At 41.1% G+C, this 19,566-nt stretch overlaps 1 protein-coding gene across 2 annotated transcripts in view; it reads right to left on the bottom strand.

The window, feature by feature from the left end:
* Positions 1-524: 524 nt before the first annotated feature.
* The window catches only part of kif26ba (kinesin family member 26Ba), a 100,050-nt gene continuing 81,008 nt past the window's right edge, over positions 525-19,566 (bottom strand). Inside the window, exons 13-28 of one of the 2 annotated variants that reach the window (XM_084931150.1) lie at positions 18,917-19,243; positions 18,655-18,831; positions 17,984-18,119; positions 17,652-17,886; positions 17,429-17,533; positions 17,126-17,247; positions 16,117-16,293; positions 15,665-15,751; positions 15,447-15,523; positions 13,720-15,318; positions 13,056-13,279; positions 12,639-12,800; positions 12,311-12,525; positions 8,232-8,497; positions 5,894-6,044; positions 525-4,273 (exon numbers count right to left, since the gene is read on the bottom strand). In XM_084931150.1, coding sequence (XP_084787276.1) covers positions 4,125-4,273; positions 5,894-6,044; positions 8,232-8,497; positions 12,311-12,525; positions 12,639-12,800; positions 13,056-13,279; positions 13,720-15,318; positions 15,447-15,523; positions 15,665-15,751; positions 16,117-16,293; positions 17,126-17,247; positions 17,429-17,533; positions 17,652-17,886; positions 17,984-18,119; positions 18,655-18,831; positions 18,917-19,243 — 4,209 coding nt within the window. In that variant the 3' untranslated portion in view covers positions 525-4,124. Of the gene's footprint in view, positions 4,274-5,893; positions 6,045-8,231; positions 8,498-12,310; positions 12,526-12,638; positions 12,801-13,055; positions 13,280-13,719; positions 15,319-15,446; positions 15,752-16,116; positions 16,294-17,125; positions 17,248-17,428; positions 17,534-17,651; positions 17,887-17,983; positions 18,120-18,654; positions 18,832-18,916; positions 19,244-19,566 lie in introns of both variants that reach the window. The other variant, XM_084931140.1, reaches the window with a different exon arrangement.

Raw genomic sequence — 19,566 nt, 5'->3', positions numbered from 1 at the left:
GTACAGTTTTGGTTCTTCTTCTTGTCACTCCTCTCTTCTTGCATAAAAAGCAGTCCTGTACTCCTCTTCTTTCTCACTTGTCTCCCTTTCTTCTTGCATTTCCCCCTTTGCTACCTTTATTCTTCTCTCGTCGCTAATCTATTATTTCTCCTCGCTCCCATTCCTGCCTTCTCCTCCTTCCTGTTCCCTGCCGTGCATTGATGATCAAAGCAGGCTCAACAGGGCATTACTGTATGTCACAGAAAAGCTGCCTACAGGGGTACTCAAGGTCCACATTTACACATGCTCTGGAAACTAAATGATATTTTTGAGTTGTCCCAGTCCCTTGTTTATGTAAATCTAACAGCCCAATGCAATAACGTACAATGTTACGTGTTCCATGTTACATCATTTAAATTTCTGATGAGCTTGAGTCGTAATGCAAAAGATTTTTAGTTCATCAGAAGTGAAACAGCACCCCTTCTGGACATCTGCACACTACTTCGTCTATTCTGTGTGCAAAGAATGAAGCATCAGGTGTGAAACTCTTTTAATACATTCCTTTATTTACATCCCTCCATCTTTTTCTTCCGTCTTTACCATATGTCAGACCAGATTTCACAAAAACGGTAAATCTGCAGTGGACAATATGAGCACAGCGAGACTCCTGTGCACCATTTGTTCCGCATTTACACTGATAATGTGTTGTTTTAAATAGAATTACTGAGGGTATTTAGCATGAATATGTCTCACAACTGGCATTTTTATCAAGAGACTGGAACAGAAAAGTGATTTTTTTATTTTTATTTTTTTTTTAAGTTATCCAGAGATCTTCAAACAACTGACCCTGTGTCTTACAACTGAGCAAAGCAGAAGTTGACTCCTAATGCTAATGATAACATCTGTTTTTGGTAAATGTGGTCTGACCCGGACTTTAACACACAATGCTCCCTAAGATGCCTTGTGTGAGATTTACAGATAGCACATTATAATTCTTAAATGTGTCTACAAAATATGCACCAGCACAGCATATTTGTCAGTTTATTCCATAGATCATGTGATGCTTATGTTTGCCTTACAGAGTGACTTTGCAGATGGAAATCTGTGAATAACTTGATTTAAAACACCCCGCTATTCTTTTAGCTGTAATAGTTTCTAGCAATTTTTGATTATTACTACAATAATAAAGGGATATCCCATTAGATTTGGCAGTAACATATCAAGGAAGAAACCTCCCACATAGCATCTTAAAAAGGATAGTTCAATACAAGCCATTAGCTCATTTAGAGGTTAGATTTCCCAAAACACTCGCTGCTAATTACACAGGGCTGCAGTTCATAAGACACAGACGTTTCTCTTAAAGCAACACAGCTGCCTTCATACTGGAAGGCTTCTGATTTGCATGTAATCAACTAGCATCCCTGTTCTGCATGTGAATGTTTGGGGAACCAAACCCATTGAAATCCTCAAGGGGAACAACAGGAGCAAATGAAACAACAACAAAAAAAATATCTAAAATAAAAATGATGGCATATATGATATGTGCACAGTATATATATTTATATATGACATGGGCTCAGCAAAGTATGTACAGTTATTTTTCTTTTTCATCAATGCATAGTAACTTTGTAAGATCATGAGGTGTACATAAATAAGAACATTAAGTACCAACTCAAATAAATAAACTTTCATTCATGACTTGCACGATGAACACGGGGGTAAAAACAGGAAATGATCAGAGATGCTGTTAAAAAACAAAAAAAGCCTCTCAAGTTTGTCAAAAGCGTCTTGCTCTCAGGGGTAATTTCTCACTAGATTATCTCTTGGCTATCCCTGCCAGTGTGCACTACATGAAATCATTAGCTGTTTTCTCATTCAGATCCACGTGAAGATAAAAACTTCACTGAATTAACTGTATTTTCTGTTTCAGCGACAGCACGTTCTGGTTTTTTGCTCTTAGTGGAGAAAAAAATCAGCACTACAACGCTTTTGACAAATTACACCAATACGGTGACATCATTTCCACTGCTCTCAAGTCGCTCTCCCATAATGCTCTCTGCTCGACAACAACAGACACGATGACAGTGATGTAGAAGAAGCATTTGAAAGGCGTTGTTTTGGGTTTCAGGGGGAAATGGACTCTTTCGTATATTTATATTTGTACAAACATTTAGATCATAAGTATCTCAAGCACCATAGATAATAATACTAACAAATCTTAGGAGTTGCTATCCATCCAAAAAGTGGAACCAGGCAGAGATCTATGTCTTTTAAGCTCGTCTCCTCCCTTTTTAATTAGGTTCCTTTAATTTTTTTATATAATTTAATTGTCCTTTACAATATAGGGGATATTAGAAGTGTTTAAACACCCTATAACTGTAGTCCCAAAATATTGATTAAATCTACTACCTTGTTTCATTATAATTAAATGTTAAACACAGTATATTGACGCACCTGTGTGTCCCTCACAATTTATCTATAAATATGTCTTCAGATTTCGATTATCCTGCTCAATGCTACTATCGTACATAGTCTCTACATGGTCCCATTGCACTCAAATAAAAAAAGGATACCTTATTATAAAACACACACAATGACAAATCATTCAGTTTCTTTTAGAATAGAGCAGAACAACACAGATACGAATAACAGACAGACTGCCTGTGAGTCAGGCAGGGAGGCAGGGAGTCAGTCGTTGGTTGTATTTAACACCAGATCAGAGAGAAGTGTTTTCATCTCTACTACCTTCTGACATTTCATAGCTTTGTGAACATTAAAAATCTCTATCGAGGGAAACATCGTGTATGAATGCCCCGGAGGGCCAAGAGTCACATGTGCTCCGTTTGTGAGTAAAGCCAAAGTAAAAATGACACCACAGGATACCAGATTCAGTGTTTTTGTTTAAACACACATAACTTTGTGTCCTGGAAAAATGTTTAATGCTTTTAACTTTAGGTTTTTGGTCCTTCCAAGTTTAATTAAGTTAATCTGTAGTTTTCCTTTAAAGGGGACCTATTATGCTTTTCCTGTTGGGAATAAGTACGAAGAACTAAAATGGTTTTTCTCTCAGAGGATGAACTGAGAGCACTTCACTGAGGCCCAGTATAAAATAAATAAGGATTATTTTGATCTGTTACTCATGCAAAGCGGCTCCTGTGGAGTCCGAGAGTAAAAATAAAGAGCATAACAGGTCCACTTTAACTTTGTTTCTCTGATCTCTAATCAATGTACCAAAGACCATACATTGAAACACACATTATTAGTTTGTTTATCATATAGTGAAACACTGACCCACAGTAAAACATCACATTTAGAAAAGAAAATGAAAACTGCTTCCAAGGACACTGATCTTTTCTGGATGTTTCTATACTAGCACCATACTTACTTGTACACAAAGTTAGAGAGAAGGAGACTTGGTCTTGGTATTGTTGAAATGTTCACAAGGCACTTCTAAATCTTTTCCTTCGTCCTCTTGTCATTCTCTCTCGATTAGTCTCTTTTAGTCGCTGCACAACAATACCAGGCCATTCTGTAGTAAGCACTCTGTATTTACAGCCAAAGGCTTTTAACCATGTAAAAAATGTTCTTCCAAAATGTGTTAGATGTGAAATTATTCTTCTCTTGCACTTCAACTTCAGCTTTCTCCTTCTTAAAAAATGGCAGTTTTTGTTCAGCTATAGCCTTTTTTTTTGCTCTCGGTACATTCTTTCAAAGTTTGACTCCCTGCGTGTCACTGCGGTCCAATTATTTTGTTCTCTGGTTACTTGGTTTGACATGTCTTTTTAGACTCTCATACACTATTTGGGCAGCCATATTTTCTCTGATTGAAAGTAGCCCGTCCATTAGATAGTTTCTGAGGTTGTTTCCAAGCCCCAGCAAACAAATCTACAAATCTTGTCTCTGTTTTTCTGTTAATTTTTCTCCGTAAATCTTCTTTTGATTTTTCCGGCCACCTGCCCTTCTGCTTACTCACATCTGGACAAGACGCTGGAATAATATGCAGGATCATGCGGTCAGTCTATTCCTGTGTTCATCCTTCCAACTGTCGAGCTGCAGTTAAAGATTTTCTAAATGTGTTTGATTAGTCAGGGGGAATGGTCTAGACATTGACATCGTCGAGTCCACTTCTCCGTCCCTCCATCTGTCTACTGATGCCTTGAGGACACATCAAAGCAGGTGATCATCATAAGATGGGCTTTGCAGAAGTTGACTCTGGTCTCCAGTTTGTCTGTCACTGTTTCCAGAGCCTCCAAATACTCCAATGAGTCCACTTCATAGGCCTGCTGCAGCTCAACTGGACACAAATAGAAAGGTGGAGAAAATACATCATTCCTTGATAAAGTGCTGTTGAATGTGGGTTTAATAATTAAAAAGGTGCCACTGGTTATATTTTACAAGTTATTGTTAAAATGGAATAATGATAAATGTCATAATAATAATAATTAATAACAATTATGATTTAAGAAAAAAGAAGAAGGCCAATGAGTTAATCATCACTCTCTCTACACCGGTCACTGTTGTGAGCACCTCAGACTCCAACATCATAGCTGTAATGGGCTTGATATCAAACAGTGATGGCATTGCCTGCTGGTCTCAGATTATCGAATAATGTAAAGAGAAAAACTTCCAGCTAAATCCCTGCAAGTCCAAGGACCTCATAATCGACTTTACGAGAGAGTAGCAGAGGAAATTTGGCCCTCTGCATATTTGGGGCCCATGTGAAGAGGGTAGATAACTTTAAACACGGTAGTGTTTACATCACAAAGGACCTGTCATGGTCCTGACACATGAAATCCCTGGTGAAGAAAGCCCATCAGCACCTATAGCATCTCAGCTACTTAAGAGACTTTAAACTCCCACTCAGGGTGCACAGGAACTTCTACACCTGCACCTTGAGTGGGAGTATCAACACCTGGATGGTTAGTTGCACCAAGCAGGTGGTCTGTTAGCTGAGAGAATCTTCAAGACCACCCTCCCCCATCTGTGGGACATGTAGCAGCGTAGAATAAGATCTCAGAGGATCAATAGGAACTCCAGCCCTTCTTTTATGGTTGCATGATTCATTATGTTGGTTGCACTTTTATTTCATATACAGCCCAATAGGTACATAACTGAATAATTAAGTCTGATGTAGCCTATTGCTACTTATGCAAAATCTGCATTATTATCCAAGAACTGTTACGATTAGGATTCACATCACAATTCACACATAAATCAGAGATTTATCCATTTTTTCATACCTGAGTTTGTTTGTACTTTGCAAAAAATGTACAAAAAGTGCCTCTGACCATTTATTCAAAGAAATGACGGCTAGCTATCTTAGCGAATTTAAACACAGCTGTATTAAATCACTACTAGTTATTGATAATTATTATTATTATTAAATGTGTTTTCTTAAAAAGAAGATTAGGGCATGGCAGTATGCCGATTGTATGCAAAAGCCTGTTTAGATGATTCTGATTTACTAAATTGCACAGTAGTAAGAAAATGTCCTTACAGTGCAATTGAGGGCAATTAAGCCACACCCTTACAAAAAACACAACAAAGCAAAACATTATTTCGTATCGTGCAAGTTTGCCCCATCAGATGCATCAATCTGCAACAACACAAGCCTTCCCACAAATGCATTTTTGTGTCTATTAAAGTAAAATCTATAATGCCCAGTTACTTCATATTTTTAATAATGAAATGACAGAATGTATTTGTCTGAAGAATGAACCAGCAGTCATGTAGCACAGCCTTAGTAATTAACATGAGTCATATAAAATATAAAAATATGCCTCATAACTTAAACATAATAGACTTATTTATTTCAGAATAATCCTCCACTAAAATCCTAAACAGTTTCTAACCTCCTTTGCTCTCTCTCACACACATACTTATATTCCCTGATGTGTCAGAGGTCCACACTTACACTCAGTGGTCCACTTGTGTGGCTCCAGCATCAAGTACTGTTTGGTTTGTTCCAGTTCTTTCTTGAGACACTGGTACTTGGCTCTGACTTCACTGATTCGCTGCTGGCGGTGCTCCAACAGACGAAGCTTGGCACTGACATACACCACCTCCTGACACACAGAGAAGGCAGACAGATAGACACGGATTTTATTTAGCTTTATTTTTTCAGAGGAGCGTGTTGTGAAACACAGGTGGGTCTCCTTCAGCAACAGCACACTTTAAATTCACACAGTTAAATACATTCGCACCTCATCGTCTCCCACTGTGGCTGCAGCTGAGCGCCTTCGGACACTGAGCAGCTTTCACTGGAACACGATTGTGGCTTTCTTAAGGTTGCTGCAGGGAAAGTCTATATTTCATGCTTTTTCTCCATTTCTCTTTTCCAGTGCTCACAGTGCTCTCTCCTCTGATCACATAAAGGTTTAACAGTGGAAACCCCCCCAAAACCTGCATTCATTTACAACAATTTCCTAAGTTTAACAATTTTATTCTGCAAAGTCCTCAGAATTTAGAATCATTTTTTTAAGTAAGCCAAGATATGTAGATTTATTTAAAAAGTTCACTGTTCACACAGAACTAAATGCTAATGTTGAGCTATTCATGTTCTGAAAATCCTTGCTGTTGTATTTTTTAAAACCTTTTGGTTTCTTTCCACACTGTCACAACAACACAAATCCTTTTTCATCCATTGCCCAACCACCAGCTTCCTCTTTTGGGTTTCCATTAGCACAGTGTCCAACAACACTTATTGTTTTTTAATGTGCTTCACCACCATTATTCATCAAATCAGTGTCACTGGAATCAAGAGCAATAGCCATCTTGCACTTCTGCTCTCCTTCTCCTTCACTCTTCTAAAGACATCCATTCATCCTTCCCCTTCAGTCAACCGTAATAAATCCTAAAAGTTTTTTGCTATTTTCTTCTTCCTCCCTCTTTTACATGTGCTTCCTAGTCAGCCTCCTACATAACTGTAGTCCGGTGGGAACTAGATATTTTTAAAATGTGTCGAAATGAAGCTCTGAACACCGCATGTACAAATATCAAGTGGCAACAACCATCGTAACCAAGGATTGCTGAGTGGTGGCACCAAAAACACTCCCAGTATCAACTTCCATTACAAATTCAATTAAATGTTCTAGTCACTCTGGTGTCATTAGTTCACTCTTCCTAATCAGTGTATTAGTGGCTATTTTTAGGCTTTAGAGAGAGAATGAGAGATGCTGTTTGGATGAGGCAAGCCAGAAGTAAAGCTGGAATCCAAGAACCTCTTTTAGTTGAGAACTGGTGCCAAATTGTCTGGTTCATCTGAACAATAAATCACTTCCTGACATGGTTGAGCTCATTACTGAGGTTTCAGCAGAACCAAGTCCGATTTAGCCTGTTTTTCTACTCTGATTCTACCCTGTATTCAGAGTCAGTCATAATAAAGTGCTACGTTAATCCTGGAAAGGAGGAACTGACAACCAATGAGATGTGTAGGCAGAACTGATAATGGCATTGACAACAATAAAATCTTGCTTAGATTATGATACAGTGTAATAACGTTTAATTTTCTTTTCTCCTCACTTGCTGGTGGTGTATGCAGAACTTTTCCATAGATGGTTTTGCTTTTCATCAGCGTTTCTTAATCAGTTTTGGGTTCACTGTAATTTTTGTCCTGTTCTTTGAAAGTAATACCAGTAGACCCTCAGGGGATTCCACTATCCCAGAAAGTGAAAATATATTTTCTTTATGGTTTTAAATCTTAATGCACAAACTGTCACATTAAGTAAACTGCTTTAAATGTAACTCGTCTGTTAGCTTCTAGCTACACTCTCCTCCTCCACCCTGCTAATATTTGGAGCCTCGCCTGGCTCCAAGGAGACAAGATAGCACCGGACATTAATGTTATTCTCAAGGCTTCAGTTTAGCTCTAATGCAAAGTCACTGAGTGATATTATCAATTACCATCTTTACATACGCCACATGTTCCTTTACTAAAATGATATGCTGCTTCCTAAATTTGAAGTTTTGTTTTCCTGCAAACTGCCCAATAACAATGCACCTTGTGATGACACATATATGCCTGAATTTTCTACCTTTTGCCCATCACCCACCGTCATTGTCCACAGTAATAATTTTTCCCCTGGGTTTAAATACACAAACAGCAATTTAGATTTTTGCTCAAGGACGTGTTGACATACGGGCAGGAAGAGATAAGGATCAAATCTCCAACCCTGCAATTTGTTGACCTGCTCCACCACTTGACCTACAACAGCTGTGTAGCTCAGGTGTCTTTCCTCCCTCCTCCCTCTCACCTTGCTCCCTCCTTTGTCCTTCCTTTTCTGCAGCCGTTCAACATCATCTATCTCGTACACCTTGATCTCAAAGGTTTCTGTTGTTGCGGTCACTGCCCGGAGGTTTGAGGGTGCAGGTGGCCCAAGTGGCCCGTCGACCCAGCATGCACCAGGGCTGGAGGAGGAGGAAGAAGAGGAAGTGATGGCTTGTTTGGAGGAACGGTGAGAAGGCGATGATGAAGAGGAGTCCAAGGTTAGTGCTGGGATCAGACGTCGACGCTGGAGACCTAAAAGAACAAATAAAAAGAAGATTACAGAAAGACTGTTACACACTGATGACAGGAATAGTGAAGTTTTGAGCTAAGACGATAAACTGTTCATATGAACGGCAGAATAAAAAGTGTCTTTTAATTCTAATTGAAGAAATATTGCATGTTTGGAGTTATATACATTCTACTTTTTGGTGCATTTTATATAGCATTGAAGTGCCAGGTTATATAGTGCAAAAAAAGCTGAATATGTTTAAAAAATAACTGATCTGAGCTGATCTGATGCAGTTTTTTCCTAAATATACAAAGTGCCAAAGAATTTTTCAACTCTGCTTGTTTTATCTCATTTATATGCTTAGTTTGCTTGCAGTGCATTCTACTCTCAAGATCACCGTTAGTTTAGCTCCATAATCTTCAAACAGTGCATCAGTCCCTAGTGGTGTGGCACAGAGCCACCACAAGTGGGGTGTGGATGAACAGAAGAAAAATGTTAAATGAAACTAAGCTAAATGAAAATGGAAAAACAAATACTGATATTATAGTGCTGAACTTTATTATTCACTAAAATAATTCTAGGGTGTACTAATACCCAAAAGTGATGAGGTTCAAACCAACTATCAGAATGGGGACAAAGGAGGTCTGAAGTGACTCAGTGAGCTCCTGCCAGATGTACTGGTCCTACCTAAGGCTAAGGAGCTGGGAAAGGAAAAAAAAAAAGTCTGGACTTCTTTAAGTTGCTTGAAGACGTTTCACCTCTCATCCGAGAAGCTTCTTCAGTTCTAAGGTCAAATGGTGGAGAATCCCAGATTTAAGCCCTGTGGGAGTATTCCCCCAAGAGGGACACAAGGTGCATTGTTATTGGGCAGTTTGCAGGAAAACAAAACTTCACATTTAGGAAGCAGCATATCATTTTAGTAAAGGAACATGTGGCATATGCAATGATGGATATTTGTCTCTCTTGGGGGGGATACCCCCACAGGGCTTAAATCTGGGACTCTCCACCATTTGACCTTAGAACTGAAGAAGCTTCTCGGATGAGAGGTGAAACGTCTTCAAGCAACTTAAAGAAGTCCAGACGCCTTTTTCTTTCCAAACTTCTTAGACTACGATGACCTGGATGACTGAGAACCTTTAATGACACATGGTCCTACTGGAGTTTTCCCATACAACTATCTCTAGAGTTTATAGATAATGGTTACAAAAAAAAAAAACAGAACCCACAGAGAAGAGAATAACTGAACTGCTTTGAGCTAATAAGAACGCAGCAGTAACTCAAATAACCAGTTGTTATAACCGATGTATCCAGAAGTGCATGTCCAAATGCACATGTCAAATCCTGAAGCAGATGGCAGAAAACCACACCGGGTGCTACTTCTGTCAGCTAAGAACGGAAAACCGAAGCTTTAAATCACCCAGGCTCACAGAAATCGGGCAATAGAAGATCAGAAAACTGCTGCTGGGAGTTTGGTGTGAACAACATGAAAGCATAGATCCTTCCTGCTGTGCATCAAGGGTTCAAGCTGCTGGTGGTAGTGACAGCACCCATTTAGTATAACTTAAATGTCACAGCCTACCTGACTATTGTAGCTGACCATGTTTATCCCTTTATGATCACACTGTACCCTTCTTCTAATAGCTGATTCCAGCAGGATATCACACTACAAAGTTAAAATCATCTTTAATGCGTTTCCTGAACACAACAATGAATTTAGTGTAGTTAAGCACCCTTCACGTACACCAGATCTCAAGCTAATTTGTGATGATATCATGTCAATATGAATTCAAATCTGTGAGGAATGTTTCCAGGACCTTGTTGAATCTTTGTCATGAAGAATTAAAAAGCTCTGAAGGCAAAGACAGGCCCAACCCTGTACTAACAATGTGAGACTACAGCAATGAAATGACCAATATTCACCCTCGGGGTCTTCAGACATAGCTATATGATCTTTTTTGATTTAACACATTTGACACATTCTTAAATTTCTGTTAAATCATATTTGTTGTGTAGCAATGAAGAAAAAAAATGGGAGACATTACTTGAACTATTTTAGCTACAAGCTTTAGTCTTACATTGAACTGCAATATATCTGACATCTCTCTGCTAAGAAAAAAGACATCTTTCCAAATTTCAGATTCTTCCTTGAACACAATAAAACCCACTGAGTGTCGGTTCACTCAGTGGGCATACCTTTCTTGTTTTGCACAGACATGATCAGTGGGAGAGGGGAGGAAGACAGATAAAAGACTCACTGGAGAGAGACATAAAGGAGGGGACAAAAGAAAACTGTCGCGCGAGACAGAATGTGAAATTGATAATGGAGAAGTGAAGTGAGATAAATAAAAAAGCAGGTAGAGCTCATAGATAATAGCAGCGGGTCAGTCTCTAATCTAACCACTGCGCAACACTGAACACACGTGTGCTTTGCATAGAAATTTCCAGACATGTCAACAGGAATGAGAGTTATCAGATTCACCAGAAAGTCAGTGATAAGGTATGTGTGAGAGAGGGGAGAGGAAGTGCTGATTTTAATAAGGTTGCAGCTGTCTTTTGGTCTCGAAGCAGCGCATAAAGGTCAAGCAGAGACATTTGTATTTCATTAGGAAGCAGCATAGAACGGGACAGAGAAAGATTGAGTCTGCGGGGAGAGGAAGATGCGAGGGAAGCGAGCTGGATGAATGACAGAGAGATGGGGTGAATACGTGGAATATGAGGAGAGAGGTAAGCACATGAATCCAGTCTAATGAAAATCAAGGATAAAAAGAGAGACTCAGCTGGAGATGTAATTAACATTTCAGCTGGATATTGCCTCGGTCCTTTATACACATGCTCCTTCTGCCTTTTTATTATTAAGAGTATAATCAGTTTTCTATCACCGGGGCTCAACTGTATCAATCGTTCCTCGCTTACTGGCTTCACCTTGATTCACAACAAACACAGAATAATCCTTCACACCTTTGTGTCATCTTGTGGCACTGAAGTGGCTCTTTGATCCACAGAATCGGTTGTGGTGAAAGCAAAATGAGAGTAAACCCGGAGTTTACGCTGCATGGCAGGAGGTGAGACTGCTTCCCGCACACTTGGATGGAAAGGCTAATTCCCTTTCGAATCAATAATTAGACACACACTGGAAGGAGCTGCCTCTCTTCAATCTGATTTTTTATGCACATATCAATCCTCATGCTTAACCAATAGACAGTAATTTGGCAGGCACATTAGCAAGCTCTCTGTGTTCTGTTCTGGTGAATATATATTCATTACAGCCTACACCAGCAGATTCCCTTTTACCATTTCACAGATGACTGGTCAGGGTCACCTTACCTTACCCAGCACCTCCTGTAGCCACAGCTTTCTTCACAATTCCCTTAACTGTTCGCTTCTTTTGTTACAGTGCTTTTCAACATCACAAAGGTGTCTATTTCTATTTCCAGCACTTCTATGTTACTGTTGTTTTGAAAAATATATTATCAAAATTTCACGCCTAAAAATTTGTTTGTAAAAGTTAATATGGTAAAAGTGGGCAAACATCACACATTGAGGATACATTGAATAGAAATCGTACAGATGTTAGATATATATTTATTCATGTAATTATAAAAACTAGCCATCTGGGTGGTTTTAGCGCAGGGTGTATTTAATTATGTTTTTAACGCTTGTGCCAGCTTAATTAGAAGTGATAAGACACTTCAACTTGTTCAGAAGAAATTACCACTAGTTATGTTGATGAAAATCCTAAATGTGCCTTCCTATAAAGAATAGCAAGCGGATTATCAGGTTTTAGTTGAGGGGTGAAGATGTTTATAAAACGCGATTTTGAAAATTTGTGTCGTGACCTGTGTTGCTCCTGCTCTTCTTGCTGCTTCTGGAGCTCCGTCGGGAGGAGGTGGTGGCTGAGCTGTGCTCACTGAGGGAGTCCTGAGCAGAGGAGGTACTTCCTGTGTTCTCACTGCTGTCTCTCAGCATGCTCTCATACCCACTGCTGCCTCCACTGTGGTAAAACAAAGCCGTCTTCCCCATTGCCGGAGGGAGCTCACCACTCAACACACTGCTGTTAGAGGCATTATGAGATCACAGTTAGAGATGAAGCAAAATACAGAAAAAATACATGTTTTATTTTGTGAAATTTAAGTTTCAAATTTCTCAGAGCCCTAAAGCTTGTACCTGTTGTCACTAGCATGGCCGCTACTGCAGCGGTGTGGTTTTCTGGGAGCTGTAATCTTGCTGTAGGGAGAAGGCAGTGTTTGTACCACTGCTGCCCTCTCCTCTCCCAGGCTGTCTCCCCCACCGCCTCCTGCTCCACCTCCTCCTCCACCTCCTCCTCCACTGAGAACAAGGAAATAGGAAGCAGTAAATAACTTCGAACAGATTATTATCTGAATGAACTTAAATGTCACTTTTCCTTACAGTTTGCACCTTACATTATCACGACTTGCCAAAATTACTCTTGCATAATGTATGGATCTAATCTTGGATTTTATATTAGCTGTCCTATGAATAAATGAAAAATGCTTCCATAGGAACCACTAAATAGGTGTACTGTATATGTAAATATACTTTTATGATATAAAACTAACAAACCTCGTCCCTCTTTCCTCTGTTGGATCTGTGCCTCCTCCCTGAACATGACTCCTGGAACGGGAGCCAGCACTCCCCTGGAGTAGCTCTGAGATTCGACCGTTGACAGCTCGGAGAGGAAGCTTAGCAGCCAGACTTCCCCCTCGACTTCGACTCAGAGACTGGGTAGACCAGGACCCAGGGGCAGGTCCCTGCTGCTGCACAGGGGCCGGGACTGAACTCTGGGGCTAAAAAGACAAGTAAAGTGGTTTAGGTGGATGGAAGGAGAAATGGAAGCCAACATCCTTTAATTACTTTAAAGCAGCAATCCCAGTCCACGTGGGCCGGTTTCCCTGCAGGTTTTAGATGTGTCCTTGATCCATCACAGCTGATTTAAATGGATAAATTACCTTCTCAACATGTCTTGAAGTTCTCCAGAGGCCTGGTAATGAACTAATCATGTGATTCAGGTGTGTTGACCCAGGGAGAGATCTGAAACCTGCAGGGACACCGGCCCTCGTGGACTGAGATTGGGGACCCTGCTTTAAAGGATGGACGTTAAAGCTAAACACAGTTTGAGGAAGGACTTAAATAATTTTAGCTAATTTTGTCTGATGAGCTTGTGGTTTACAGATGTTAAAGAAAGTAAGCACGTCATCATTTACTTTGAAGAAATATTTATTCCTACCTTTCCATTAGGAGGAAGGCTGGAGCTCCGGCTGGAGCTTTGGCTTAAAGACTTAGTAGAGAAGCTCAGAGTCTTGGTGCTGGAGGCAGACAGACTCCTGGCCTTGGGACTGCTGGTCATCAGCAGCTTACTAACTGCTGATATCTTTGACTGGCTGCTGGTCTTAGCTGGTGACTGTGGAGCGCTGTTTGGACTGGTACTGCCACTGAAAAGGCTGCTGGTGTTTCCAGAAGAAGAAGATAGTGATCCAGCACGGTTGAGGCTGCGTCCAGTGCGAGGCATGGTGCTGTCTCCCTTCACTCCCCCTCCCCCTCTAAGACTCTCACCTCTCTCCAAGGAAAAGCAGTCATAATGATGGGAACCACTGTGTGAGCTGTGGACTCGGCCCAGAGAGTTGGTTCTGTTGGCAAGCTGCTCCAACTTGGCACTGAAAAGCCTACTACTGTCTATGCTGGAGCCTCGCTGTCGAGTTACTCCTGCAGGGCCACAGCCAGATACCCCTGCATCATCTGCCGAGTTCCCCTGCGATGAGACTCCATGTGTGGTTTGCTGGAGAGGGCTGGCTGCCCTGTTCCGCTGGTCTAGACTGGACTTTCGTACAGGCGGCAGCGGTGGGATTCCCCCTTTTTTATGAGAGAAAAAGCCCTGCTTTCCATTGGATCCCCAGCGATCAAGTGTGGCACGGGGACTACAAGGAGTTGAAGTGGTGACTCCAAGATTACGGTACTCGCTTCCATTGTCTAAGCCGTCATGGCGGTTGACACGGTGCCATCCGCGTGGTAGACTAGCTGTACGGTGGATATCTGGGTTATAAACACTAGTCAAGCATTCACCTTGGGCAACAACAGCCACCATCTCACAACCATCCACCACTCGCTTAAAAGAGTCTGGCGATGACACCACCTCACCACCTGAACTTGAACTGCCATGATCACCACCCCCACCATTTGCCTTATCTATTGAGTGGCCCTTCGAATGCTCTGCCTCCCTCTTCTCCAGTTTCCCTTCACACACTAGTTCCTTGGACTTTCCTTCTTCTGTACCACGTTTCAGCCAGGGGTCTTCAAAGCTCATCTCACTTGAAATAGATGCTATAAATGCTGCATTGGATTTGACTGGATCTTTCATAAAGTTGGCCTTTGTAGGTGAGGAGAGGATGGTGGCTTCCTGGACAATCATGGGTTTGACAGCTGCACATGGGTGAACAAGGATGTTGGTCTTGAAAGGAGACGTGTTACCAGGTCCTGCCAGAATTTGGATGTTAGTTTTAGCCATGGAAGGAGGCAGTTTTCTCAGCCTTTCTTTAGTTGGAGTACCCTTATCACTCTGGTTCTCTGACAGAACCATTTCTCCTTCCAGACTCCCTCTTCTTGGGGTACCACCATTTTCATAACCACCCAGCGTCTCGATTCCAAAGTTGGGATCAGGATCAGCCAGTGCCTCCCCTTGCTGGCTCTGGGACTGGCTGAAGCTATGAAGAGACTGATCAGCTTCGCTGCCTGCGCTCAGATCACTCACCCAGGAAGAGTTGGGTGAACCACAGTTTGACATTCCTGTGGCTAAGGATTCACCTTCTGTCCGCAGCTTGGCCATTGCCACCTAAAACCAATCAAGTATGACATCTTGAAATCCAGAAACAATTATGAAATGTGGCTGTTAAAGTTTAAATAATGTAAAATCTATTTTATTTATGCAAATTCAAACCAAACGATCAAAGTAGCACTAACCTCTGCCATGGCAACAACATCTGAAACCCCCGAAGATGCTGCAGGACCTACAAGCATGTGATCCTCCACAACTCCATCTAAAGCAGTACAAATGGGTTGAGAGCCAGTAGCGAGGGCAGTTGCAGAGCCACAGTCACTGTTGAAGCTGATGATGCTTACTGGACGACCAGCCAAGCCTTCATTCTCAATGAGAGCAGTAATGTCAAGGTCCTCCTCACCTCCAGTAACCACAGTGTACACCAGTTCATCATCCCCAAGTACAAGAGGTCCAAGTGTTACTGCAGATGCTGCTGAACCTGAGACTCCTGGAAGAAAATATAGAAAAAAGATAAAGATAGAAAAAAGCAAAAGTTAATTTCTCAGTTCTTCATTGTCTTTATGTATATACCGATCAGCTAAAAAAAAGAAAAGAAAAGTGGAAAAGAGTCATTCAGTTACGATGCAGTATGTTTCTAGGAAATGCTGGGTCCCTACATTCATGTGGACATAACCTTCAGACCCATGACTCCTGCAGACCAAGCACACCTCACATGCCCATATCCATCCCTGATGACAGTAGCTACCTGCTGCACTGGGAAAACTGCTGAGGAACATGAGCCCAAAAGGCATTCACCTACCTTTCTCACCACTTTTCCTCATGTTAAAACAAGCTGTGTTTACTGGAACTTACCATCCTTGCTATCCAAAGGTATTGGTGGTACATCATCATCGCAGAGCGTCTCAGCTGAGCCCAGGCTGGCAGATAACGATGGAGTTGGCTCACGGACTTGTGGGCTCATCCCTGCAGGAGAACTCCTGGACAGCAGGGACTCTGTGGAGGAACGACCACTGTCTGCAGCCAAACTGTCTGTAGAATCAGAAACATCTGGCATTGTAATTTATTTTGTTTTCCAAGTGCAGGGAAATTGGCATCACGCTGAGAAGACAAGTTCAAACCAGTGATTATTATGCAGATAAACTGTGTCATACACAGGTGACTCAGCATGTGTCTTTTATGCATCCAGCATATATAAAACAGCAGTAACATTACCCGGGAAGAATTCACCGTTAATGAACGGGGAGATGCACATAAGAACAAATGTTTCTCATCATGATGCTTGAAACATGTCATCCAATGTTTCAAGCATCAGTTGAAAATTGCTTACTGATTTTTCTCAACTCGCCAGTATTTGTAAGATTTCTTGCATTTAAAACGAAAATGATTTTTTTCCCAATATTCTTCTAGTCTTTATCTCAGGTCTTTATCCAAATGGATGCAACATTAAATGGAGGGAACAAATTCCCTTTTTTAGTGAAATTGGAGCACTATACAAAAATTATTTTTGTAATCTTAAAAGAAACTCATATACACCCTAAAGGATACCCTAGAACTGACCAGCCAAGAATTCACTGTAGCTTATTTCTGATATTTTTACTTGAAGTAGATGACTATGATGGGTGGTGACAGGTAATTGTAATGAAATGTTACTATTTAACCTAAAAAAATCACATTTCCAAAGGAAAATTTTGATTTAAACTGAAACTTAAACTGAGATAAGAAAATAAAAAGAGAAGGGAGTGAAATGGAAAAGTAAAAAGAATTAAATGTAATATCCATATATAGCATATATATGTATACAAATTTAAAAAAAATTAACACAGTTCTAAAGCGTAACTGTGTAAAAGAAAGAAAAGCATACTGTCTGACGTCAAAGCATCCGGGGCCTGGCCTTCCTGAGTGTTTGAGGATACAGGCTGCATTGCTGGAATGACACCCTTTTGGGTATACACTTTGCACCGCTGGGATGGGGATGATGGAGGCCTGAGAAGGAAGATAAAAATGAATTGGATTGCACAAATTGAATTTTTTGTGCTGAACATTTACACATCAGAGCACTTGAGAGTTCTAGTACATAGCTTTATTTAACACTTTCCAAGTTTTGCTCAAAACAAAATGAAGATTTTTGCCATCAGCACTATGCTTCACTGTATATTTGCTTCACCTGTACTCTGAGGTTTTGGTCAGGCTGGCAATTCCAAGACGTGGTGATCCTAGAGGTCGTGACTTCCCCTCACAATTGCCGCCCACCACATTCAGACTCTCACGACTGCACAAATGAGAGACAGTAAAAGCAATAAATCATGAATTAAACATATAAACATATTTCCTAAAGGCTAATGGTAATATATGAAAAAGAGTACTGAATCTAAACCACCTGGTCTTACCTGTCATGTAGGTGGGAGTTCTTGGCTTTGTGCAGTGGGTTAGAGGTGATGCTGCTGCTTCCTGCAATGCTTCTGGTACTCGTAACTGTTGGGCAGCCAGAACTCTGAGTCAAGCTGTGGATCATTGTCTGGGCCAGCTCAGCCTCCTCCACCACCTCCTTGATCTCCTGCAGCTGCTGGTCATTGGTCCTCCTCCTGGACACCTGCACAGCACCTCCTACTTCACATGCAGGTCCTAGAAACAGAAGACCCAAAGGTGATTTACATGTTAACATACAGCACATGCAAAATATGAACGGAAGCATCATCATTATTCCTAATAATAATTGAACCTGTTTTGGCTTCTGTATCCAACACAGCTGGAGGGGCTGGAGCAGGAGCAGAAGCTGGAACAGATGAAGATGGACATGCCTCTTGTTTGACCCCTTGTTTGATAGCTGGAGCCTCTTCAAAGGGAAACTTGGCCACCTGCAAAAATGAACAGAGCGATGGAGAACAGAAGAGTAACAGACTATCATCAAAGGGAAAATTCTGAAATTATGTCGCTTTTATTTCTAAATTACAGTACACCGTTAATCACAACTTCAGTGATGGTGGAAGACAATAAAAAAGATCACTTGACCTCCGAACAACCTGCGCTATTGCCGTGCAAATATTGGGGTTCTGTACAAATATTTTCACAATAAGGTAATTTGTGAAAAGTAATTTGAATGTGTTATATCCAAACACAAATGGAAATACATGAGTATTGAAAGGGACAGAAAATTGCCACCACAAACAGCAGCTGTAACAACAATAATAAAGCCTGACACGCAATGAACAAAATGCTAAGTAGATACAAACAGAACGCTTCTTTTTCATCTGAATAAATTGACAAAAATAGCTATCAAGCTTTCAATAGACCCCCTATTACAGATCCCATCATACTATGTCATCCTATGTGTATCTAAGATTTTTATTTGCACAATCACAACAAAAACAAGAGCAGAAGACAGTTCTTCACCTCCTCGCTGCCATCGATGCAGTCCAATCTCTCCTGCAGCTCAGCAAAGGTGTTGCACTTCAGGCATTCAGCTCCTTCCTCTGGGACAGGAGCCAGCGGCTGACCAAGTAGAGACTGAGAGGCTTGAGACAAAGGTTGTGAGGGGCCACTGGGCTGCTCGTCTGGCTGAGACTGCACCTGTTATAGAATTATTCTTCATCACAAATATTCTACTTAATAATGCTAAGTGTCTAATCTATAAATGCACATATTTTCAAATTACCTTGTTCTGTGCTCCTGCTGCCTGATTTTGGCTTTGCTCTGAAGTTTTACCTCGAAGCAACGCAGGAATAATTGGTACAAATTCTGGTGGTCCCTCATTGTCCGTTAGCTCTCTGTCTGACACAGCTGCTCCATTCGGACCCACGTAGATGACTGTGTCACATGACTGCTCGCTGCTGGAGTATTCGTCGGGGTCACTGGAGAGTCGCAGCAGCGGAAGGTCAGGGTCAGGGTCACCACGGTGATGGAAAGGTCGCAGGTGGGTCGGACGACGCATGCGACCCTCCTCGCAGGAGCTTTCTCCCCCAGAGGAGCTGGATGTGTATTGCTGAGAAGAGCCCAGATAATAAGGAAAGTGGAAAAGGACAAGAGTGATGAGAGAGAAATGATTTCCTTTTGAGATTTGCAGAGTGAGATTGTCCTTTTTTTTCTTTTCCTTTTAATTGACAGTTAGAGACCAGAAAGAAGGAGATGAGGGGATAACTAATATGGACCCAAGGCAGAAGATAAGAACTTCACTTAATTGCAGTTCAGTTTAACTTAATTCCTCCTATTTCTCTAGCATATTAGTAATAGAGTATCTTGTGGCTTGAAATGTCTTCTTTATTTTTAGAGCTGAAGCCCTCATTTTAACCTTTTTTCTTCTGCAGA

Source organism: Perissodus microlepis, chromosome 1, assembly GCF_051167445.1.
Source record: "Perissodus microlepis isolate ML-2025 ecotype Zambia chromosome 1, ASM5116744v1, whole genome shotgun sequence".
NCBI classification, from domain to species: Eukaryota; Metazoa; Chordata; class Actinopteri; order Cichliformes; family Cichlidae; genus Perissodus; species Perissodus microlepis.
The sequence above is the reverse complement of the archived record's forward strand: the minus strand, read 5'-3'. Positions and strand labels throughout refer to the sequence as shown.